Below are 25393 nucleotides of genomic sequence, written 5' to 3' on the forward strand. Positions count from 1 at the left end.
CAGAAACCCCAAATTTCCTTCAAGAATCTTCCAGAAGCACTTAGAGGCTTCACGAGCTTTTGTGGATCGTAATGATCGTTTAAGTGTCTTGCAGACCATTTAAGATTATGCAGGCATATACCCTTTGAGGTTTTTTAAAAGCCTTTAAACCTCAGGCAATCATCACCAGAAGCCCTTTAATTTTCTTCAGGAATCTTTTGAGATTTCCTGAACTGAACTAAACCTTCAAGAGCTGTTGTGGGTTTTCGTGGGCTTTTAAGCGTCTTTATGAGCCTTAGAAAAACTCGAGGAGATAATTAGAACCTGTACTAATAAGAGTCGCAAGCCGTAACACCTAAAACACCACTATAGACCAAACGGTGGCGGGGATTCCCATAGAAAAGATGGGAAGAGTGGAGCAGAGACAAACACAAAATGAAGACAGAAAGCAGACGAGTAGGTATATTAACGGAGGTGGAGGAAGAATCAGACATAAGCACAAGCAACAAAGAGGAGGACAACAATAAGAAAAAGGGAGAAACAAAAAGGAAAGAAACGAGACTGTTGTTTGGCATATGTCGTGGCCCAGCGCAATGGCAACAAAAGTGGTAGAGATACACCCCTGCTAGTTCCCCACGACAGTTAACTAAATTCTGGAAGAGGCGGCTACGCCATCAGGCATATGTCCAAGTTTCAAGTATCAAGACAAAGTTCTTGAGGACTAAAAAAAGGAGTTTGAGGGCAAATTTCGGAACGTTGGAAATATTAGAGACTCTTTGAATTGAAAAAAAGTTTTGATTTGGTGCCAAAAACTTATGTACGTGTCAACGGTATTTTTGTTAAAAAAATCCTCCCCGGCGGGGAATCGAACCCCGGTCTCCCGCGTGACAGGCGGGGATACTGACCACTATACTACCGAGGACTTGTGAAGGGAACGGTGCGGCACATAGGGATAACTGTACCAATTAAACGTATTTTTGAATTAAGATAATTAATAAACTGAATAGTAATGAATACGTTCAAAGGACGTAATATAACAACAGATTTGTCAACCGAACACTTCACAATGGGCGATTTACCGACAGAATAGCTAATTTAGTTGCAACATCCTCGAGGAGGTTTCCGGCAGCGCAGCTTCTGTTTCCAAATTGCAAAGGCGCGGTTGCAATTAACCTTCCCAAATCCCATTTCAAAACGTAATACCCCTTAATAACAACATATACCGGATACACGAAAATCAATTACACAAAAGAAACCCGAAGGGGGTCAAACTTTGAAACAATCAAATTTTCTTATGCAACTGCATCACGTACGAAGCTGACAGAGTCTTGGACTTGCATATCAATAAACCCATAAAAGTATAAATACGTCGATCGGATCCGATAATTTGTCAGTAAATCGCAATGAAGCTGCTTGGGTTCGCGCTGATGGTGTTAGTCGAGCTGGTGCTAGGACAGGCGCCGTACCCGCCGAGGGGTTACCGACCGCCGGGGCCGCAGTTCGAGCTGCCCGTCAGGAAAGCCAACCCGAATCCGCCCCAGCCCCAGCGCACGTACGGATCGCCCCAATTCGCGCTGCCGACCCTCGAGCCGGCCGACTTCCGTACCGGTCAGAGCGCGCAGGAGAATCGCAACCAGCAAAGAGGTTTCCCGGCGAGGGAGTACGGCTTTCCCGACGATACCGTCGCGATACAATCGGCCGGCGCGATCGAGCCGAGCCGTCAGTACGGCGCGCCGAGCGCCCGCGTCCAGAAAAATCGCGAAAGGCCCGAGACTTTCACAACAGGCGACGACGAGGACGTGGTCGGCGTCGGAAATCAAAACTACCCCAAGCCGACGGTCGCGTCCCGAGCTGAGGTAAGCGCTAACATGGGAGATACACGTGGGGTTTGTACGAGCATGTTTCAGAAACCCGTCGCACCGCAGGAGGCGGAAGAAGGCGGCGATTCCAGCGTGGCGATCGCGAACGCCGTAGCTAACAGGGGTCAATACTATTTTCTGGGCCCCAGCGAAATGTTTCAAAGGATTATGGTCGAGGATAGAAGAGGCGGCGGCGGTCAGCCGTCGAGGCTGTTGCTGCAGAACATCGCTCAGCTTATGAGTCCGTTGTACGGCTATAACAATCCAATGCTGATTACGCTAATTTAATTGTTATTTTATATTAAGCAAAAAGAGTAAGATGAAATTGTGTCGCTTCTTTTATGGGCACCTGGCGCCTTTATGAACCTTATTTTCCTACGCTCCGCTGAAGCACCCAAACAGGTCACGGAAGTACATGAACTCAAAAGATGTCTGGGAGGCTCAAAAAATTATGAGGAAGCCTTCCCAGAACCTCTTTGTTATGCTTGGACGCTTTGAATTTGTTTAATTGATCAAAATCAAATTTCGAATAGGTATATAATTAAATTAATTCAATTAAATCCGCGAAACCGCAAAAATAATGGATCACTCAGAGAGCGAGTCCACGAATTTCACCGATCAAAAGAAAAACCGAAAATATAATCTGTTAATTTGATTTTATTAAAACCTCAAAATTTTTACACATTCTGAAGAATTACTAAAGGAATTGAATTTAAAATCTGTTTGTCGGTCCATAGATTGTCTGCTTTTTCGTCGTTCGTCTTGTGTATTTTTGAGAAAACGTGAACTGAATGAAACTCGACCATTTTGAGTTTTTTTAACAATCCGAAATGAAGCATAACGGCCGCGCACGTGACCAGGGTTTTTTCGCCAGGAAAAGAGGACGATCTTGCACCATAAAACAAGGTCATTCTCCTTTGAAGGATTTTAAGAGGATTTATTGGCGCAAATGTGTTCTCTCTGGCACGTTACAATGATCTTCCAAAATTTCAAAGGCTTTTAAAGCCCTTTAAGAATCTCTATGAACCTCTTATTGGATTCAAGAGGGCCGAAGAGTTTCCTAGAAGCTCTATTAAGAGTCTTAAAGCGTGTTTAAAGATTTTGAAGATTTTTAAGGGCCTTGATTAGTTACCAAATGTTCCTTCTCCTTGAATTTTTAATAATAGAATTTTAGAGGTCTTTAAAAACTAACAAGCTTCTTAGAGTGTTGGGAGTCCCTAAGTGGCTAGTAAAATTCATTTTTCAGAATATTTAATATCCGACCTTTTAGTGTCTTTAGAGGTGAATTTAAGGGTGTTTCAAAGTTTTTGTAAGTGACCAACACCTTCCACAAACCTCAAAGAGCCTATACCTGCAAAAGCCTTCAAAGGACTCTTAGGGTCTTTAAAGATGTTAAGGGCCTCCAAAGACTCTAAGCGTTTTTAGAGCTTTTAGAGTATTTCATAGTTGGCAAATATGTGCCCTTAAGTGTCTTTGGAGACTCTTGTAGATCTTTAAATCGTTTGTAAGAGTCGCTAAGAGTTGAGAACAGTAACCAAGAGCCACACAGAGTCTCTAAAACGCTTACTAAGGCTTTGAAGTTCTCGCCTTTTTTGGAAAGCCAAAACTTTAGGTTTTTTGAGCCTTTATTGTGAGCTTGTTGTAAAGGTTCTTTAAGTCTTTATTTATTAGTCTTTAAAAGTTTTCACTAGTTAGGTACCAAATGTAAAGCCATTAGGAGCTTTAAGAGCCCTTCAGAGTCTTTAAAAATTAATAACTTTTAAGAGTTCAGAATCTTGAAGAGCCTTAAGACTCTTTATGAGCTTGAAGTGATTTAAGGTTTTTCAAGAACTTTTAAAATATGACAGTCTTGAGACACTTGAAATTCTTCAAATCCTGGAGGTTTTCTGTTTCTGTAAATTCTTTAGATCCTTTAGTTTCTTCAAATTCTTCAGTTCTACCAAATCCGTGCTCAAATTTCTTTAAATTTTTAAGATTTGTATAACAGATTTTGGGGGCATTTAAAAGTCTATAAAAACATTTAAAAGTAGCAATAGGTTCCATTTGTACCCAATTTGTAGCATGTAAATTTATCACATACGAGCGCGAACTTCACTAATAATCACTTCGGCATCGATGTTTGAACTTTCATTAAACACAATTCGATTTGCTTATATAGCAATCGGGTAAGTTTCTAGAAAGATCACCGACATTGCCGAGAATTCCCGAACACCTACGAATCGCATTCTTCGGGGTCCGTTAACTTGGCCCCCCCACTAAGAGATTCCATAGTCGTATTATTTTGAAATGAATGCGCTCGTTATGCGCTCATATGCGCCACCGATAATAACTCTTGCGCCATTATCGTTTTTTAAAAATCCGAAAAAACATTTGGGGGGGCCAAGTGAACGTAGCCCCCCTCCCTAATACGTACGTTGTCGCTTGTAACTAGGTCAACTGATACATTTGGTTATGCGCTCAATTGCGCCACTTGAATTAAAGCTAGCGCCATTACGGTTAAGCCGTGACAAATTTTCAAAAAGCAACTTAACGTTTTTAAAAGTTACTTTTTTTTAACATCTTTTCATACGAAATTGTACTCTCAGGTATGCGCTGAAATGCGCCGTAAAAAGATATCTTTGCGCCATTATTGTTTTTTGGTTATCCTTAAATATATTTGGGGGGGGGGGGGCAAGTGAACGGAATCCCCCATAACGCATTTTGCTACCGGTATTTGTGCCGATACATCTGGTTATGAGCTCAATTGCGCCACTTGAATTAAAGCTAGCGCCATTACGGTTAAAAAGTGGAGGGTCTAACTTAGCGTTTTCAAAAGTTATTTCCGGAAGTGCGTCCATTTTGAAAATATTTTACATCGATTCGGCCTTCGGAGTAACTCCTAAATACAAATTTTTAAAAACCTACCTATTTTACTTTCCCAGAATCGTTTAACTAAAGCTCCCAAAAAACACCCTGTATAGTGTTTCTGAAACACTGTAATGGCGCCAAGATTTTTGTTTACGGCGCATTTAGCGCATGATGAAAGGTACGATGTGGTAGAAAAAACATGTTAAAAAACGTAACTTCCGGAAATAACTTTTGAAAACGTTAAGTTAGCCCCCCCCTCCCCTACTTTTTAAAATTTTTTTATGGCTTAACCGTAATGGCGCTAGCTTTAATTCAAGTGGCGCAATTGAGCTCATAACCAGATGTATCAAGTGGCACAAATACCGGTAGCAAAATGCGTTATGGGGGATTCCGTTCACTTGCCCCCCCCCTCCCAAATATATTTAAGGATAACCAAAAACAATAATGGCGCAAAGATATGTTTTTACGGCGCATTTCAGCGCATACCTGAGAGTACAATTTCGTATGAAAAGATGTTAAAAAAAAGTAACTTTTAAAAACGTTAAGTTGGCCCCCCACTTTTTGAAAATTTGTCACGGCTTAACCGTAATGGCGCTAGCTTTAATTCAAGTGGCGCAATTGAGCGCATAACCAAATGTATCAGGTGACCTAGTTACAAGCGACAAAATACGTACTGAGGGGGCTACGTTCACTTGCCCCCCCCCCCAAATGTTTTTTCGGATTTCTAAAAAACGATAATGGCGCAAGAGTTATTATCGGTGGCGCATATGAGCGCATAACGAGCGCATTCATTTCAAAATAATACGACTATGAAATCTCTCAGTGGGGGGACCAAGTTAACGGACCCCATTCTTCGGAAAGAACATCCGTTTTCGTTCCTTTTATCGCCCATGATAGTTAACTTTAAATGGTCTTTAAGAGGTATTATTGATGTTTAGGGGCATTCATGGTCTCCACTGCGATTTAGTATCTTTAGGGCATCTAACAGGACCCTTCAGAACTTTTAATAATCTTTAAGAGTATTGAATATTGAATCTCAAGACGCCTTCGAGGCCCTTTACAAATTTTAATCGTCTTTGTTAAAGTCACTAGATATAGAAAGTACCGCAATCATCCGCCATTTTTGGGCAAATTTGCTGCCAACTTAAAAAAATTGACAAATAAAATCTGAATAGCATTTTTTAGTCTTTGTGTGCATTTGAGGGCCGCAAACTATTGATAAAGAGCCTCTCTAAAGTTCAATAAAAGTCTAAAAAGATCATATAAAAACCTTTAAAAGTTGCCTTCAGAGTCAGCTTTCATCAGAGCTTTTAATTGGGTTTTAAAGTATTGGAAAGTCCTTAATACTGTTTAAGAAACTTGTCTTCAGTCTTTAAGGTTCGTTAAGTATCTTAAAAAATCTCTAAAAGACGCAAACAGTTTCCAAAAACCTCAACGGGTATTCAACAATATTCCAAAAGCTTGTTGATTGAGATTTAATCCATTGTTTACAATACGACTCTTCAAAAACCATTGAGAGCTTTTAAGCGCCTTGAAGAGTCTTTTAGGGCATCCAAAGATGTTCTAACAACTTTCAAGGGTCGAGATTTTATTAATATTCGAGAGCCTTTAAGAGATTATAAAAGTTTTGAGTTCTTGACATGCCCTACAGCCCTTAAGAATTCTCCAGATTGCTAACTAATAGACTCCCAAATCTCAAGAGAACTAAAGGACAGTGGAGATCATTGCAAAAGTGACCACATAAAACTAATGAAAGCTATTAAAGATCAATAACGCCTCTTAAAAGCCTTTCAAAATTCTTTAAATTTTATCAAGACAACGCTTGAGTCCCTATGGTCCTCTGAGCCTAGCTCCTGATCCATTGGTGATCGTCAAGGCCGAATTCAACAACGCATGCTTCACGAGGGGACAGCCCGTCGTTCCGGAGCGTTTAGTGAAAATGTCAGTTATTCCTGTAATAGGATTATTACCTTAGTTCTTTATATATAGAGGCCATCCGAGCGTTTCTTTTACAATAGTTCTTTGTTTCGCCGCTAGAGGTCGTGCAGATGTTTTTCCATGATACTTTTAATGCAATTTTTTCGTTCCTTCCGCGCAGTTAAGATCTCACCTTCGTATTGGTAGCAAACAAATCATTACTTTTTTACTTGACTACCTGAATAAGGGGCTTATGGTATTGGCTATCACCATATTTTTTGGAATTATTTTTCTCTATTTCTGATGTGCTGTGGCTGTGCTCTTGGAAGCGTTTCGATACTGTTTGCGACACTCAAGGTCTCTGAAAGCTATTAAAAGACTGTAGAGACTCTGAATCATTTGTTTTCTCATAAATGCTCTCAAAGACCAACCAATAAGCCTTCGCAAATGTTTCTTAAAAAAACTGTTAAAGGCCCTTAAAGGTTCTAAAGTCGCAGGAAGGCTCTTGGAAATTTGTTGAAGATTCTTGGAACTTCTTGAAGCTTTTAAAGGCAACGCTCTTTAGAAAGAAAGCTCGTAGAGACACATGGTCGTTCTTTAAAATCATCAAAAATTCTTGAATGCGCTTGAAGATAGTTCATTAATATAAATTTACGAAACCAAATAATCTGGCGATGTCGAGTTCCATTTTAAAATATTTTCTTGGTAAATGCGCACGCCACTGCTTTTTGACGGAAACAACCTTGAAGGAAGCTCCTAACCTCAAACTTGGATTGTAAACACTTGAACTTTGTTTTATTATTAATTTACTGTTAATTTGTTATTAATTAATTAATTATTGCACACGTAAGCAACCTTTACCTTGTACTGCATGCACGGGGCATTCTGCTATTGGTCATTGCGCCTTCCACACCTGAGACATGCGTTGCAATGTTGTCAATTACCTCATTTTCACCTGCAGTAATTGCTAATTAGGTATTTCCTTAGAATAGGAAAGTTGCTGTATCATCCTAATTTAACGCAGTGATGTACAAAATGCTCGTCAACACGCTTCTTCCTAGCACCCCTTACATTTTGCTTACCCTCACACTCTCATTGCACTTTCTTAACGTGTAAGTAGATCGCACATTTTGTTCGTCGGCCACCCCCTCAGTAGCCTACACTGTGTTTTATTGTAGAATTTCGTTGTGCACGTTAAATACGCTTCTGGTCGTCTTCGTGCTGGTATTTCTCCTGGGCCCGCTCGCCTACAAGTACTCGTACCAATTTCAGCAGTCGACGATATTCCTAAACTTCGGTAAGTGAGCCCGATCCGAGCGGCACCTCACTCCATCCGTTACAGTCGCCTACCCGTCTCAATCGATTTTGAAATACCCGTCGAGATGCGGTCTGACTGCTGTCTCGCACTTCCACTTGAGGACCGACGACGACGTCACTCTAGGCGTGTGGTACGTCGCCCCCGAAAACGAGTCGAGGGACTGGGGCGAGGGTAAAGACCACAGTTCGTTGCTGGGCGACGGTCGAGACGTCGTGATTTACCATCACGGCAACGCGGGCAATAGGTCGGCCTCGCACCGCATCGAGCTGTACAAGATTTTGAGGAGGCAGTTTCATGTGATCGCGTTCGACTATCGCGGTAAGTGAAGTTAGCTCTTTAAGGTTCACTCAGAGGACTCATTTGATGACTCGGGGTATGCCTTTAAAGACTCGGTGACTCTTTGGAAGGCTTTTGAGGACTACAATGCACTTGGTATGTCTAAAGTGTCAATAGTCTTAAAGGTTCTTGATGATTCTGGTATCAAAGACTTTTTAAGAGTTGTAAAGAGCCTTTAAAGGCATGCTGGACCATTACCAATTCCAAATTCGTGAAGGCTCCTAAAGATCAATAAGGCTCTCTAGATGACAAAACATTTTCTAACTCGTGAAGGCGTTTAAAGACCAATAAAGCCTTTTAAAGTCTCTTTAAGACATGGAACATTACTTTAGGTTTTTAAAGGTTCTTTGATTTTTTAAAGATTAAAACATTTGGAGGCCTTTGAAGGTTTTAGCAACTCACAAAGGTTTAAAAAGATCCTTAAATGCACTTATAACCCTTTATAGCTTATAAAGGGCTTAAGGTTCTTCAAAATTCAAAGGTTATTAAGAGCTTAAAGGTTCTTCTAATGGCTTAGACGCTCTAAGGCTATTAAAAGGTCAAGGGGACAATTGCAACACCTTGAAGAGAGCATTTGAAGATTCTTTGAGGCCCGGGTTTTAAATTTGAAGATTCAGATATTGAAGACTTATACACCAGTAAGTAGGTATATATAAAAACTCTTAAAGGCTTCAGAGCCTTGTAGACTTTCTGGGCCTTTAGGAAGGTTTGTACAAGTTTTTAATGACCATAAAATGCACCCTCAAAACTCCCAAAGAGCCTTAAAAGATTCGAAGATTAAATGACTCTCCGAAGGTCTATTGCTAGGTTCTAATAAGGCTACCAAAAAGACGCGAACTCCATGAGATGAAACGTTTGGTAAGTTATGAATATCAATAAAACTTCTTTTAAAACTCCTTCGCACTGTCAAATTTCATTAAAAGTTCACAGAAGGTCTTGAAGGTTGAGGAGAACGTTCTAACCTCATGGGGAGTGTTTTTTAATTTTCTGCAACGTTTCATAACCCGAGGATATAATGTAATTTAAGAACAGAATACAATATCGATTCACTCAATTACGAAATTGTAAGCTCATGGCTTCGCCTCGTTCTTCAATACAAACCATAAGAATTTTAAATAAACTGCTTCAAAAACTGGACACTAGCAACACAATCCCTGAATTAACTTCAGAGTGTAGCGAATTTTCTAGAACGTTATCAAGGCGCCATCAGGTCGCTATCAATTCGATTAGGGATTAGTCACCGGCGATAAGGAATAAAAGGAGATGTACCTTGGTCCCAGCTTACCATTCGATTCCATGTATTGTTATGGGGAAATTCTATTACTAATTGGGTCTGCGTCTGATGTACGGCCGTCTCCGGTCTCCATCGCGTACTAGAGCGCGCTGATGAAGTTTTTGGAAAACCAAAAGGTAACACTATCGGCGAAAAAGAACAATGCCAGAGAAGGTGAAGGTATCAAGAAACAACAACAGGGAATAGAGATGACCTCCATACCGTACTGTAAGCCTACCGTTGAAACAAGAAGCTCAGGAGTTGGGGGGGGGGGGCACAAAGAAAAAGTTTTTCTACGAACGGGACTTCGAATCCCCTCGCGAGCACTACTTCCGCACCATATCAAGCAGTAAGGATCCTGAAACTATTAACAGAAAACGAAGCTGGGCGTTTCCAACCCGGTTTTGATGTATAAATGTACTACCTTCCAAGAAGATCTCACGCAAGTCACCTATGTGAACTTGGCCCCCCAACTTTAGAAAGCATAATAGTTTTCATGATTGAAATGGATTGCGCTTCGTTTGCGCACAATTGCATTTTGTTTGCGCGCTGCCGGTTTCAAAATTACGAAGGAATCAAATTCTTGGGGGGGGGGGGGGGCAACTTCACGACTGCGCCCCAAGTTTACAAATTTCACTTTTTTCTTGTGATGGTTTGCGCATATGTTTGCGCTCCCAATACCTTCGTTCGCGCCCCCGTCGTTTTTGAGTTATTCCAAATACAAAATTCCATACTGGCCCCCATTTTCCAAATTTGGCGGTTTCTTTCTTTTGATCGTTTGCGTTTCGTTTGCGCACGTTTGCCCACAATTGCATTTTGTTTGCGCGCTGCCGGTTTCAAAATTACGAAGGAATCAAATTGGGGGGGCCAACTTCACGACTGCCCCCAAAGTTTACAAATTTCACTTTTTTTTTTCTTGTGATCGTTTGAGCTTCGTTTGCGCATGTTTGCGCTCCCAATATATCCTTACATTCTATTCTGTATGAAGAGGGTCTGACAAGCCTGAGTAGCCCACCTCCGGGGTCCCTGTAGTCACGATGTCAGAGGAATGAAACACGATGACTTTTTAGCGCATTTTACAACTAAGTTAGGTGCGCTGTTGCAGCCACTTCCTCTGTCCGTCCGCCTGTCCGTCTGTCCGAGGCCTTAACTACTCATACAGTTTCCAAGATATTCGTTCTTTTTGCATTCGCTAGCATATGGCTCTGGCACCTGATCAAAAAAATATTTTGACGATGCGCAGGCTGCGCAATATCAACTTTCTTATTTATTAATAGTTTTGTTGANTTTGCCAACAATTGCATTTTGTTTGCGCGCCGCCGGTTTCAAAATTACGAAGGAATCAAATTTGGGGGGGGGGGGCAACTTCACGACTGCCCCCCATGTTTACAAATTTGACATTTTTTTTCTTGTGATCGTTTGCGCTTCGTTTGCGCATGTTTGCGCTCCCAATATCTTCGTTCGCGGCCCCGTCGTTTTTGAGTTATTCCAAATACAAAATTCCATACTGGCCCTCCATTTTCCAAATTTGGCGGTTTTTTTCTTTTGATCGTTTGCGTTTCGTTTGCCCACAATTGCATTTTGTTTGCGCGCTGCCGGTTTCAAAATTACGAAGGAATCAAATTTGGGGGGGGGGGCAACTTCACGACTGCCCCCCATGTTTTCAAATTTGACATTTTTTTTCTTGTGATCGTTTGCGCATGTTTGCGCTCCCAATACCTTCGTTCGCGCCCCCGTCGTTTTTGAGTTATTCCAAATACAAAATTCCATACTGGCCCTCCATTTTCCAAATTTGGCGGTTTTTTTCTTTTGATCGTTTGCGTTTCGTTTGCGCACAATTGCATTTTGTTTGCGCGCTGCCGGTTTCAAAATTACGAAGGAATCAAATTCGGGAGGGCCAACTTCACGACTGCCCCCAAAGTTTACAAATTTCATTTTTTTTTTCTTGTGATCGTTTGCGCTTCGTTTGCGCATGTTTGCGCTACCAATACCTTCGTTTGCGCCCCCGTCGTTTTTGAGTTATTCCAAATACAAAATTCCATACTGGCCCCCCATTTTTCAAATTTGCCATTTTTTTCCATTTCATCGTTTGCGCTACGTTTGCGCACAATTGCATTTTGTTTGCGCGCTGCCGGTTTTAAAATTACGAAGGAATCGTTTGCGCATGTTTGCACTCCCAATACCTTCGTTCGCGCCCCCGTCGTTTTTGAGTTATTCCAAATACAAAATTCCATACTGGCCCCCCATTTTTCAAATTTGGCTGTTTTTTTCTTTTGATCGTTTGCGTTTCGTTTGCGCACGTTTGCCAACAATTGCATTTTGTTTGCGCGCCGCCGGTTTCAAAATTACGAAGGAATCAAATTTGGGGGGGGGGGGCAACTTCACGACTGCCCCCCATGTTTACAAATTTGACATTTTTTTTCTTGTGATCGTTTGCGCTTCGTTTGCGCATGTTTGCGCTCCCAATATCTTCGTTCGCGGCCCCCTCGTTTTTGAGTTATTCCAAATACAAAATTCCATACTGGTCCCCCATTTTTCAAATTTGTCGGTTTTTTTTCCTTTTGACCGTTTGCGTACGTTTGCGCAAAATTGCATTTTGTTTGCGCGCTGGCGATTTCAAAATTACGAAGGAATCAAGTTGCCTAAACAAATTAAATCAAGACTACCTACCTTTAATTAAAATGAATATAATTAATTTTTCTGTCTGCGTCTATCCATCGACATATGTGTCAATACTAAGCGCTAATATTGCAGGTGAGACAGAAAGGAAAACTCTCTCTCTCTATCGCGCTTCCGTTGGTCGCATACAAATTAAATTGAAAGAACGAATAAGATGCGTAACCGTAATAAGAGAGAGCTTTGCCTCTTGGTTTTCCCCTCTCTCTCTCACCTGCAGTATCCGCGCTTATAGCAAGGGCACGCGCAGTTCATTTCTATATGTCGATCCATTTGTCACATCAAGAGAGCGCATGCGTGTTACGATGCGTCCTTCTCTTTCACACGGAAATAATCCGGTTGCAATTTGAAGTTAGCGCGCGAGAGAGTGTATTGTTTTGTGTGAAAGAGAATGTCGCATCGAATGTAAGAGAGCGCGCATGCACTTTCTCCACGTGATAGAACCAGAAGAAATTAGGGATATCTTTGACTTAATTTGTTTTGGCAACCCATTTGCAATGTGTTGGTTTACATATTAAGATGGCTAAAAACATGTGTTTCAGTCGGTAAACAGATGAGCAAATAAGGCTCCATTACATTTTATATCTCGCAGTTCCAACAAATTCGTCAAATTGGTGCCGGAATACTCTAATTAATTATTTGAATAATGAACGAAGTATAAAATTCTAAACGATATATGAAATAAAAGCACGATTATTGAAACGGCGACCTTCGCTCCGGCAGTTATCGATCGTATCACTAATGCGATGTCCATTAAGTTCATGAAAAAAAGCACTTTACTGAACAAGTACTAAAAGGTAGTGATTGTGCCGTAAAGTGGTGGCAGTGTATACAGTAGGTAAACACATTAGCTCGCGTGTATACCCACGCAATATATGAGTATGTTCAATTTGTCACTCAGCGCCTAACGATTCAGTTTGCGTATTGTAATACCACGACAATGAAAGTTACAACGTTTGCACCATGTGTTATTTTTGTATCTTTCTTAATAAGCAGCACATGTAACATTTCATTGAAAAATAATCCGACGCCGTGGAAGATATGTGTAGAAAAAGTGATCCAAACCATTTTTGGAGACGAAACCCTTCACTGCGTTTTCAACGAAAGTATGGACCTATTACCGTCCAATATAAGAAACCCAAGGGTTGTTATTAACATCAATCATCGCATACCTGGCAACAGCAGGACGGTTTTCAACAATTACATATTCGAAGTAAACAATTTTGATTCTTTAAAAAGATGTGTTTGGTTTTTGAACGGCATAAGTATAGGGGGTATGTTTGAGCTCTACAAGATAAGATTACTTGTTATAACCGATCACGTACGGCACGTTTTAATGATTTTCGAGTTCCTATGGCGTTATGGCTTTACGTATCTGGCGATTTTGGTGATCGACAAGGATGAAGATGCAAAATCGTTCTTATTTACGGGAAATCCGCAGGATGTTGAGAACTATTGCGGCATTATCCCGAACACAATCCAGGCACAAAACTGCGACCAAGCGATCGAAGACACGATTCCACACCCTATAAGAGATCACCACGGATGTTCCATCGAATTCCATACTAGTCACCTTACCTATTTTACGCAACATTTGGATAAATTGCATCGTAAGAATTTTACAATTGTGGTCGCCGTTGAAATGTTGAACGTCTCTTTAAACAAACCTAAAAAAAAAACACGTCTTGATTACTGTAGACGATGGAGTACTAATTTCCGCTATTGGCAAAGGTAATCGTATGAGTCACGTGTATATACGGGACGTCATGGTGTGGGTAGTTCCACCAACAGATGCGATTTCGGCATTGGAAATTTTGGCAGTTAATTTTGATGTGGAAGTTTGGATATTAGTTTCGGTGATTTTTGCAATTTTTACCATGGCTTGGTACGTTTTGGACAAATTCAAAACGAGCTTGGGCGAAATTGTTTTGAAGACTTTTGGGATCACGCTCTTTGGAAGCACCAGTCGCATTACCCAATCTTCAAAATTAAGATTCGTAATTCTGTGCTACATTATATACAGTGTGCACATACAAACAGCGTACGTCTCAAATTTAATGCGCCTGATGAGTTCACCTCCAAGAAGACAACCGATTCGCAATTTAAAGGAGCTGCTAGAGGCCGATATTCCAATGTGTATGGATTCTAGTGCCACATACGTGAGCAATAGCCACATGGTGCCAGAAATTAGGAAAATATACGACAAGATAGTGGTAAGGTCATGTCCCATAAGATCTCACGATCCTCGTGTGTTACTGGAGCGTTGGTCTGCACGTCCAAATTTCTCTATCGCTATTCCATTGAAAACACTACACGCACTGGCCCTGGATTTACGATTGCGTATTCCAAATTATTTCATTGATAAACACATTTTACCTCCTTTGATGCAGACTTTTGCATATGGAAGAAGTGGTTCCATTATCGACAGTCTAAACATAATCATCGACAGATTAATTGACAGCGGGTTGTACGATAAACTAGACAGAGATCGAAGTTCTTACGATGACTCCAAAAGAAGGGAATTGCCGCAAGATGAAGAAGTGGTGGCGCTATCTTTGGAGCACTTGAATGGAATTTTTATTGTATTCTGTTTTGGGATGGTATTATCTATAATGGCGTTCATTGGAGAACGGATTGCGCATCGTTTTTCAATGTCTCACTGAACACTTTATCGTCAAAAAGAGGTTTGTAATCTATAATAGAATTGAGCTAATACACTGAGTGTCATCTGGAAAACTCTTGTAATTTTTTTTCCTACCAAGAAAACATGAGGGATCAAATCTTATTCCATCTCCAGGCTATTTCAACGCTTTAGCTTGCCTTAAATTTTTAAAAATCGTGTGTCTGGAGAACATAATGTGTGAGAAGTTATGACCGCTTCTACTATACGGAGTATTATAATGGAAAACCCTTGTAAGTGGGTACCAGGGTAGGTGTGGAGGTTTTTAGCGCATTTTTGCAAATTTATTTGTAAAAAGTAGCTTTTAATCTCACTTTGGCTGGCTGGCTGGCTGGTTGGCTGGTCGGCTGGCTGGCAGCAAATGTGGGCGCGTAGAAGAACTCTTGTAGAAAGGCAACGGGTTTACGTGTATCTACAAGGCCGTGTAATTTGTAAACCTTGGGGACAGGGCTACATGATGTGGGGTTGGCGACATCTGGGCGTCGTTCTCGAGCGTAGTATACTAACGTGAAGGTTTTTCAGTTTTTTCCTATTGTAACGTGATTTATAAATTCGGGTTCGATTTATATCAATATTTATTAAACAAAACTAAAACACCGGATAGTCTCGAATATTCCTATACAAATCCCACTATCGCGTGCGTAGAAAATTCCAGAGCGCCAAAGGCGACGTCATGTCTGGAGCGTTTCCGTTACACTGCCCCCTTCTTAATTCTGGACGTCTCGTTCAGAAACTGCGTTAGTATTTTACTTTTTAATGCCACGTGTCGGAATCTGCAGTCAGAACCTGCTCGACAAACACCTTTCTTGAAAAAGTAACAGTCCACAGTTTTGCGGAGGGTCGTTCCCTGTGGGTTGAAGCAGCATACTGTAATTCGAACGCTAGTGTTTCTAAAAATCACTTCGATCATGGTTCGCACTATCTTCCAGTCCAACCCATCTAAACCACATCCAATCTTCGGGATCGACAAGCTATTTATGTCATAGTATGCCATGAGTTTCTTTAAGCTTTTTAAAGCAGACCAGAGGTTTTCATAGGTGGGTTTGCCTTCTGACGTTTTCTTTGAAACCAAATAGAACAAAGAGCGTTGACTATCTTCCAAGCGCAGTACTTTACCCACTCGTGGTCTTTGCTTTATCAACTCGTCTATTCTTCCAAATTTTTTCCGGAATACGGAAGCTATACCTCTACCCATGCGAAGGTCTTCGGCGACACAATGGGCGATGGAAACGTTAACCGGAAGCTCAAAAATATTTTGACAATTTCCTGAGTAACGCCAAATCGAGCTTTCTTCCGCTGGGCGTAATTTGACATAAAATCGTTAAAGTTTGGCTCGATCCCAAAGCTGCGTTCCTCTTCTCGAATACCTCTAACGTCTTCGTTGTTGTTGGATCCGGCATATCGTGCGAGTCGATTAATGTGGACAACTTTCGGTTTCCGGTGGTTCATTCTGATACGATATATCACGTCATTTATTTTCTTGATCACCTCATATGGACCTTCCCATTGTCTTTGTAGCTTGGGAGAAAGACCCCTTCGTCTCTGTGGATTGTGCAGCCATACCAGATCTCCAGCTTCAAAAGTTTCATTGGCCGAGCGGAGGTTGTATTGATTTTTCATGCGATCGCTGGCAATCTGAATATGACTTCTAGCCAAGTCGTGAATGTCGTTCATCTTCGCCTTTAGTTGGTCAACATAATTTTCACCTGCGACATATTCTTCATGGGGTTTACGCCCAAACTCGAGATCACATGGAAGGCGTAGTTCACGACCCAACATAAGGCAGGCAGGAGTCTGACCCGTGGTCTCGTTGACGGCTGATCGATATGCCATAAGGAACAGGTGGAGGTACTGGTCCCAATTTTTCTGATGTTCTGCCACGACTTTTGAAAGATATTTACCCATCGTTCGATTCATTCTCTCAACCATTCCATCTGACTGAGGATGCAAAGGTGTTGTTCTGGTTTTATTGGCTCCTACCAATCGACAAACATCTTGGAACAAAGCCGATTCAAAGTTCCTTCCTTGGTCTGAATGGATTTCTATAGGAACACCACAACGTGTAAAGAAGTCCTTTACCAACACTTCTGCAACTTTTGCTGCCTCTTGGTTTGGAATGGCGTAAGCTTCAGTCCACTTTGTGAAATAATCCATAGCGACTAGGATATATTTATTTCCGCCATCTGTCTTGGGAAACGGTCCTGCGATATCGATAGCAACTCGTTCCATCGGACTACCAACGTTATACTGCCTCATGGGTGCCTTCTTCTTGGAAACTGGTCCGTTTCCAGTAGCACATAACTCACATTTTTGACACCATCGCCGGACATCTTCTTTACTGTTGACCCAATAGAACCGCTCACGTACCCTTTGCAACGTTTTCGTAATACCAAAGTGTCCTCCGGAAGCGCCGTCATGCAATTTTCGCAATACTTCCGACACTTTGCTTCTAGGTACTACTAATTGCAGCGTCGATTCGGTGCCATCCTCACTTTCAAGGGTCCTATACAACAGGTTGTCTTTCAGAGTCAGGCTATTCCATTGGCCCCAATAACTCTTTACTTCAGGACTTGTGGCACTAATGTCTTGCCAGTCTGGTCATTGTCCGTGGCGCATCCAATTCAGAACAGTTTTTAAACTTGGGTCGTTTTCTTGGGCCGTTTTGATTTCGCTTGGCTTCCATTCCTCACTCTCTACAGTTGTTCGTCGCAGATGGCCAATCTTGTCTTCTATTTTAGAAAATGTGTGCAGTTGTCCTTGCACGGTCTTCTTGACAAAGCGTCTGCATTATTGTGAACTTTTCCAGCCCTGTGTTCAATGTCGTAGTCATATTCCTGAAGACGTTCTAACCATCTTGCCACCTGTCCTTCTGGGTTTCGGAACTGCAAGAGCCACTTTAGCGCTGCATGATCTGTCCTTATCAGGAACTTGCGGCCGTAAAGGTACTTATGGAAATGTTCGCATGCAACACAATAATTCCTCTTGGGTTTCGACAGTACTTTGCTGAAATAGGCAATGACTCTTTCCTGTCCGTCTTGCAATTGAGAGAGAACAGCTCCAATGGCGGTGTTACTGGCATCGGTATCTAGCACAAACTTTCCTTCATTTCTGGGGTAGCCAAGGATAGGTGCGCTAGTAAGAGCTTGTCGGAGATGTTCGAAAGCTCTTTGACAGTCTTCACTCCATTCGTACTCATTGCCCTCTTCTGTCAACTTTATTAATGGTTTGGCAATGTTGGCAAATCCTTTCACGAATCGTCTATAATAGGTGCACAAACCGAGGAAACTTCCAATCTCGTGCTTGTTCTCAGGAATCGGCCACTCTTGAATCGCTATAATCTTCTCTGGGTCAGCTGTAACACCATCACGAGATACGATGTGCCCCAAATATTTAACTTCTTTTTGGAACATAAAGCATTTCTTGGGACTTAGTTTTAAATTGGCCTCTCGTAATCGTCCAAGCACCTCTCTCAGGTTCTTTAGGTGTTCTTCAAAAGTTTTTCCTACGACAATTACATCATCCAAATATACCAGACATGTCTGCCACGTTAGTCCCCTTAGAACTCCTTCCATAAGTCTCTCAAACGTCGCGGGGGCATTACACAATCCGAAAGGCATTACTGTGAATTGCCAAAGTCCAGAGCCTATAGAAAACGCGGTCTTCTCTCGGTCTGTCGATTCCATCCCCACTTGCCAATAACCACTCTTTAGGTCGAGTGTGGAAAACCATTGGGCTCCAGATAGAGTGTCCAAGGTGTCGTCTATTCTTGGCAGTGGATAGCTATCTTTCTTAGTGACCGAATTTAATAGACGGTAGTCAACGCAAAATCTTGTGGAGCCATCCTTCTTCTTTACAAGCACTATCGGTGATGACCAAGGGCTATACGATGGCTCGATGACACCTTGTTTTCTCATGTCTCTAATAATCTCCTCCGCTTCGTCTCGTTTAGCCAATGGGAGTCGCCTTGGCTGTTGTCTAATCGGTTGCGAATTGCCAGTATTTATTTTATGGGTGACTATGCTTGTCTTGCCCTTGTCCTGGTCGTTTACCGCGAACACATCTCGGAATTCCACAAGCATATTTTTCACCTTTTGTCGTTGTCTATTGTCCAAATCTGGGGTGTTTTTAATGACCATGTCTATCAGCTCTCTTGGATACTTTCCTTTAGATAGATTTTCCGATCTCACAGAGCGAATAGCCGAGATGGGCACACACTGTCCAACTACAGTTCGTTTGCTTAGCTTAACAGGACCATCTTTCAAATTCATAATTCGAATCGGAACGCCATTTTGAACTTTTACCAGAGCCCTAGCCACTAGAAATTCCTTTTCGTTTAGTGCTTCGACTATCCGTAGGCTTTCCTGGCGACAATATCCATCTAAAGTGGCCATTATAATTTTTTCACTAAGTCCGGGTATAATGACGTCATGAGTGGTTAGCAGGCGGATAACATCTTCTTTGTCTTCATGGAAAGGGAGTTCTTCATCGCCGACCTTTAACACGCCCTTTTTCACGTCTAACACAGCTCCGAGTTTCTTAAGAAGATCCATCCCCAAGATGAATTGATCAGAAATATCAGCAATTAGCACCTGGTGATTGATGGTGGTCTTTCCGATGGTGACAGACATTTGTATTTCTCCGTGCGTTTTTATTCTTTCACCAGTTGCTGTTTTAAACTGCACGGTCGAAGATGAGATCCGAGAATGATTCTTCAATAACTCTGGTCTTGCAATAGTTCTTGTTGCACCTGTGTCTACTAGCAAGGATCTGTCTTCTCCATTAACTCGGCCGTCGATGTACAGACTCAGAATTTTTCCAGACGACGTAATGTTTACAGTGAAGATCGGGGCTTTGTTTCTGCAGGTCGACGATAGCCCCTTCCTGTCGACCTTTCTTAGTTTTCCGGCTGCTGTAATGGTTTTTTGGCAGTTGCGGCGAACGTGTCCAATCTCGCCGCAATTCCAACATCGTGGTTCACGTTTCTTTGCCAGTGACTGTATTGCTTTATTGACCTTTTCTTCCACTACTTTACTGACCTTTTCTTCAAAACTTTCAGAACCACCTTCCTCTTCGATGGTTCTTACCCGGCTGTCACTGCGAGGTTCCACCATACGTACTCGCGCACTTCCATGACTAGCTTTCTTGGCGGCTTCGAATTCTACCGCATGGGCCAAAGCTTTCTCAATTTTGTCGTGCCTAGCCAGTCTCAAAGCCTGCTGGGCATCTCCATCACGAACGGCATCGATAAATGTTTGTACAGCCAGTTGATCAAGAAAGCTCTCCGGTGCCGTAGGGTATGCCAATCGAATCAGTCTAGCGATGTCCGCTTCAAGTTCCTGCAAAATTTCTCCAGGTTTCTGCATTCGGTTCTTGACTTGGGCATAGTAAACTTGCTGAAGGTGTTTATCGCCATATCGCATTTCGAGTCGCGCTACTACTTGTTGGAAGTTCTGTTGATCCTCGGGGATAGTCCGCAACACATCCAGAGCATCTCCTCTCAGAGCAAGAATCAGGGCTGTAGTTTTGTCTTGAAGATTCCATTTATTTGCCGCAGCCGCTGCTTCAAACTGTCGAACGTACGTGGTCCAAGGAATCTTACCATCAAAAGTAGGTGGCTTTACTCGGGCTTGCTGAACGTCGCCTTCTACTCTTGTATTTGTTTCTGGGTCAACCTTCTTGTAATGAGTAGGCTGTGGCACCTCAAGAAGACGGTCCATCAGTAATTCATCTGGGGCACTACTAGTACGCTTTTCCGTAGTCAGTCGCAAGAATTGCTCGCGCAGCTCTTCATACTTGTGCTCAATCTCAACGAATGTTGCTTTAAATGTTTTGGAAACTTCCGTAATTCTATCTTCAACTTTTTCTTCAATTGATTTAGAGACTTCTTCGATAATCTTTCTAGAATTTTCTTCCAACTTCTCGAACTTCTCTTGAATATTTCTAGAATTTTCTTCCAACTTCTCGAACTTCTCTTGAATATTTCTAGAATTTTCTTCATTAATCTTCCTAGAATTTTCTTCCATTTTCTCGAACTTCTCTTCAAAATTTCTAGAATTTCCTTCCAACTTCTCTTGAATATTTCTAGAATTTTCTTCATTAATCTTTCTAGAATTTTCTTCCATTTTCTCGAACTTCTCTTGAATATTTCTAGAATTTTCTTCATTAATCTTTCTAGAATTATTACAAATCCCACTATCGCGCGCGTAGAAAATTCCAGAGCGCCAAAGGCGACGTCATGTCTGGAGCGTTTCCGTTACACTATCTTCTACTACAGTTTTGGTCCGATTCTTTTCAAATTGGTGTCGTCGGAAAGATGTTGTAAACGCGCACAACTCCTGCGTGGGGGAATTTTGTTTTTTGGCCTAGGGGCGAAATTAACGACCTTTTATAATAATAATAATAATGTCTCTCTTTCTCGTGTCGCCAATAGAAGCTCGAGCAATGAGAAGTGCCCCCCAAAAATTAAGTACTATCTTGTGGAAGGTTTTTAGCGAGATCCACCAAAATGTGGGTGTAATATAAGTATGCACCGAAAAAGGAAATGTGGTAGCCTCCCACAAGATCTAACTGATGGTGGAGAAAAATCTTCAAACGCGAATTGCGGGTGAACGGGACGTCGGAAGTGGGTACCGTCAAAGGGAATGTGGTAGCCCCCGACACGATCTTACTGATGGTGGAGTCAAATCTTCAAACGCGAATTGCGGGTGAACGGGACGTCGGAAGGGAATGTGGTTTCCTTCGACAAGATCTTTTATTCATGGTTGAGTCAAAAGTCGCTAATAGAATACTGATCTGCCACACAAAAATGCGCTGAAGTCCCTTCGATCTCACACGAGGACTTTGATAATTTTTTTCAAACCTCAGGGAGGGGTGGGATGTATTTCAACATTTCGTTTCATTTTATTCTTTTGCAACGTTTTGTAACAGGAGGGTAACATGCGAGAAAAGGCATTTTTGCTCCTAATAGGTACACAAACATTTTGTTACCATGACAACATAACAAACGAAGAGATCCTTTCCTAATCTCATGAATGTTTCAACGCCTTATTTTGGTTTAGACTTTCCAAAACATCTATATCAGGAGAATATAGCATGCAAAGATGTGCTTCTGTTCCTAGTACATAAGCTAATTCCTAGTACATAAGCTAATACTTTCTCTAAACATTTTTGCTCTTGGTTCTGGCTACACCAAACGAGGGGGTAGTTCCCTAACATGAATACGAATGAAGCTCATTTATCAGGGGAATATAATTCGCCTACTCACTCTGCAGAGCTGTTTGAGCCCTTCGATTCTAGAACAATATGGGCTCCCTTGACTACGAAAAGGACATGGAAAGAGGTGTACAAAAAAATTCTAGTCTCCTCTCAGAATTCTTAGAAACTTTCCAAGACTCTCTACGTTTCTGACCTTAAAAACGGTCTAGAAGGACTAATAGACTCTCCAAAGCTGTTAGACCCTTTTCACACAGTTTTTTCGGAACCTTGTAGATCCTTCTGAAGCTTTGCAAACGATCTAGAAGGCCTCCAAAAAGCTTGAATAACAAATTTTGAGTTTGATCGTAGATTACGGCGACTCGAGCCGAGTGACGTTGAGCGAAAGAGGAGTGGTAAACGACAGCATGTTCGTTTTCAAGTGGGTACGCGAGCGAGCAACCGGCAACGTATTCATTTGGGGACACTCGTTGGGCACGGCGATTTCGACGCACATGCTGGCTCTGGCAGCCGCCGAAAACCTGCGGCCGGCCGGCCTCATTTTGGAAAGTCCCTTCAATAACTTGCGTGACGAAATGAAGCTGTACCCCTTTATTATGGTAAGGTGTGCTACGCACGACTGTCTGCTCAGTCATTCTTGCAGTTGCTACAATTCCTTCCCTGGTTTTCGTACACGGTTCTGGACGCCGTGCAGGAGAATAAGTTGCTGTTTAAAACAGACGAGCATATCAACAACGTGGACTGTCCAATTTTGATATTGCACGCCAAAGACGATATGATAGTGCCTTTCAAACTGGGACGGAAGGTATGGTAGTGAACGTATCAGTTCTGTTGTTATTCTTGTTGTTTTCTAGTTGTATCAGAGTGCCAAAGAAAAACGAATGCCTACGCAGGGAGAGATTCACTTTCATCCCTTTGATAAAGGGGAACAATATGGACACACCAACATATGGCGTGCACCCCATTTAAGTGACCTGATAAAGAAGTTCGTTGGTGATTGTGCAAAGTGAAGTTAATATAGTATTTTTTTGTCAAATGGTACCTACCTATTTAATAATGGCAGTATTCGATTGTATTTTTCTAATAAATTTACATATTTTGTTGGTTTACTTAAAGAACTATTTTTGTAGGAAAATAACAACAAAGAAAACCCCCGGAAGACTCGACGGATTTTTATTATTTTTAAAAACCCTTAAAGACTCACAAAACCCGCTTGAGATTTCAAAAGCCAATAAGAACGAAGACAAACAATCTAGAAGGCTCTTCGAGATTACCGACTCAAAAAGTCATAAAGGCTCCTAAACGTAATAAGTCTCCCGATGACTTCGGCTTTTAGAAGACTTTGAATCTTGGAGAAGTTATTAGCGACTATTAAAGGCTTAGAAAGAACTATATTGAAAAGTATTTTAAACTCGCTTAAAGCATACTAAAGAATTTAAAAAAATCGCATGGGTTTTCAAACGCTCTAAAAGTCAGCAAGAGTCTCTAAAAGACCTTTAGAGACAGTTGAACGCCCATGGATATTCTAAGAAAATTATAAAAAGATTAAAAAGCCTTTATAATAATAATTTAGTAGTAATAGATAAACTGTTGGCGATTTATCAATGGTTCTTAAGGGCTTTTAAGGACCGATAAGAGCTTTTAAGGTTTTTAAGAACTCATATGATGCTCCAAGATTATTGAGTAAAGGTTCGGTTTTTAAAAAACCTTCAATTCTTAATTCTTCAAACATTCACAAAGGCTCGATTCTAAAAATAGAGTAATCTCTAAAAGATTTTGGAAAAGAAGACAATTTGCGACCCTTGCAAGCTCTTAAAGACTATTAAAGATATCGATAAGCTCACAAAAAAATTTTAATGCCAATTAAAGGCTTTGAGGGTCGCCGGCAAACGTTTGTTGACTCTTGAAAACCTTAGAAGACTCATGGATATTCTAGTAGGTTTCTTTTTAAAGGCTCTAAAAAACCTTTAGACGAGTGGACTCTTTGGAAACTTCTGATACCCTTAGAAACATAATAAGAGAGATTCTTCAGGATTTTCAAAGGCTTTAAAATTCAATTAAAGGTTCTCCAAGAGACCTTTAGAGACTTGCAAACATTCGAAACACTCTTAAAGGTTTGTTTTTAAAGATTAAAAAGGCTTCAGACATTTCTTACTTTTGAAGGCTCTTAAAGAGTCTTTTAGAGATTTATTAAAAATGTATGCAGCTTTTAAAGGGTTAGAAGAACTGATGTAAACCCTTAAACGCTATTATTCAAAGCGTCTTGTAAATTTTATTTATTTTTTGTTTGTATTATTGCATTTTTATTTATTTGAACTCGGGGGACTTAAACACCTATAAAGCGCCCTAAAGATTTTTAATAGCACTTATAGACTGATAGATGGCCTTTGGAGGTTATTGAAAACCTTCAAAAACTCAGGTCTGTTTTTCAAGACTAAAAAGATTTCAGTTGACTCTTGGGGACTTTTGGTAGCCCTTAGCTTTAAGAAAGGCTGTTAGAGTCATTTAAACGTTCTAAACCTTTTCTAAGGCTCCTTAAGGGGTCTAATTTAAATGAAAATTTTATTTTCGAATTTTCTTGACCCATATTAATGTTTCTGGAAGACTCTTTGGAGTTCTTTAATAGTTTCTAAATGATCCGTAAAAGCGCATTGAAAGGCTTGTCTTCTCAATACTAAGGGTTTCTAAAATAAGGCCCTTAAGTAGATTCAAAAGTTTTAACAGTAAAATAAAAGCTCTCAAGGGTTCTAGAAGACGTTCGGAAACACTTTAAAAGCTAATTAAGGCTTTCTAGGCCGCTAAAGACTTATACGGATTATGAAAGATTCTCCTCTAAAACCCAACTGCGAGTATTTGAAACATTTTTAGATTTTTAAAGACTATACCTAAGTAAGCGTTACAAGGCTCTAAAAGTCAATTAATTGCCACTATAGAAAACCTTTTTAGACTTTTGAAAACCTTCGAAGACCCATGGGCATTTTTAATATCTTATTTCTAAAAAGTAAAAAAGTAGAAGCGTTGGGAAAATTCTAGAAACGTATTTCAATTTTTTAAAGAACGGTGAAGGATTTTCACGATAAAAGATCCTACAGAGGTTTAAAAAGGCTGCAGAATAATGACAGTCAACCGGGGGGGGGGGGGGGGTAATTTTCAAGTGCTTTTATATATATATATTCGACGTACAGGCACCCGGCTTTTGAATGCGATAAAGTTACATTCAGGCACCTGTATATGAGCAGAATCATATATGCAATATGTCACCACGTATACATAATATAAGGTCAACAGAACATCTC

At 41.1% G+C, this 25393-nt stretch overlaps 2 protein-coding genes and 1 non-coding gene across 3 annotated transcripts; 2 read left to right on the plus strand and 1 right to left on the minus strand.

The window, feature by feature from the left end:
• Nucleotides 1-829: 829 nt before the first annotated feature.
• Trnad-guc lies at nucleotides 830-901 on the minus strand. Its single transcript has one exon. It is a non-coding gene; the product is annotated as a tRNA-Asp (tRNA).
• A 481-nt stretch (nucleotides 902-1382) lies between these two features.
• On the plus strand, nucleotides 1383-2167 carry LOC116180197. The gene is made up of 2 exons (XM_031500069.1): nucleotides 1383-1835; nucleotides 1887-2167. The coding sequence occupies exons 1-2, from the start codon at nucleotides 1383-1385 to the stop codon at nucleotides 2124-2126; spliced, it is 693 nt and encodes a 230-aa protein (XP_031355929.1). The 3' UTR covers nucleotides 2127-2167.
• Nucleotides 2168-7504: 5337 nt separating this feature from the next.
• Nucleotides 7505-23206, plus strand: LOC116180487 (lysophosphatidylserine lipase ABHD12-like). The gene is made up of 6 exons (XM_031500489.1): nucleotides 7505-7714; nucleotides 7781-7899; nucleotides 7945-8238; nucleotides 22449-22696; nucleotides 22741-22902; nucleotides 22952-23206. The coding sequence occupies exons 1-6, from the start codon at nucleotides 7629-7631 to the stop codon at nucleotides 23105-23107; spliced, it is 1065 nt and encodes a 354-aa protein (XP_031356349.1). The 5' UTR covers nucleotides 7505-7628; the 3' UTR covers nucleotides 23108-23206.
• The last annotated feature ends 2187 nt before the right edge of the window (nucleotides 23207-25393 follow it).

Source organism: Photinus pyralis, unplaced genomic scaffold (assembly GCF_008802855.1).
Source record: "Photinus pyralis isolate 1611_PpyrPB1 unplaced genomic scaffold, Ppyr1.3 Ppyr1.4_LG9, whole genome shotgun sequence".
In the NCBI taxonomy this organism is placed as follows: domain Eukaryota; kingdom Metazoa; phylum Arthropoda; class Insecta; order Coleoptera; family Lampyridae; genus Photinus; species Photinus pyralis.

Excerpts from the sequence above, each read along its gene's own strand:
- LOC116180197 (XM_031500069.1), top strand. The coding sequence starts at position 1,383 with ATGAAGCTGCTTGGGTTCGCGCTGATGGTGTTAGTCGAGCTGGTGCTA. Across the intron at positions 1,836-1,886 it reads CGGTCGCGTCCCGAGCTGAG|AAACCCGTCGCACCGCAGGA; the intron begins GTAAGCGCTAAC and ends AGCATGTTTCAG.
- LOC116180487 (XM_031500489.1), top strand. The coding sequence starts at position 7,629 with ATGTACAAAATGCTCGTCAACACGCTTCTTCCTAGCACCCCTTACATT. Across the intron at positions 8,239-22,448 it reads GATCGCGTTCGACTATCGCG|ATTACGGCGACTCGAGCCGA; the intron begins GTAAGTGAAGTT and ends GTTTGATCGTAG. Across the intron at positions 22,697-22,740 it reads AGCTGTACCCCTTTATTATG|TTGCTACAATTCCTTCCCTG; the intron begins GTAAGGTGTGCT and ends TCATTCTTGCAG.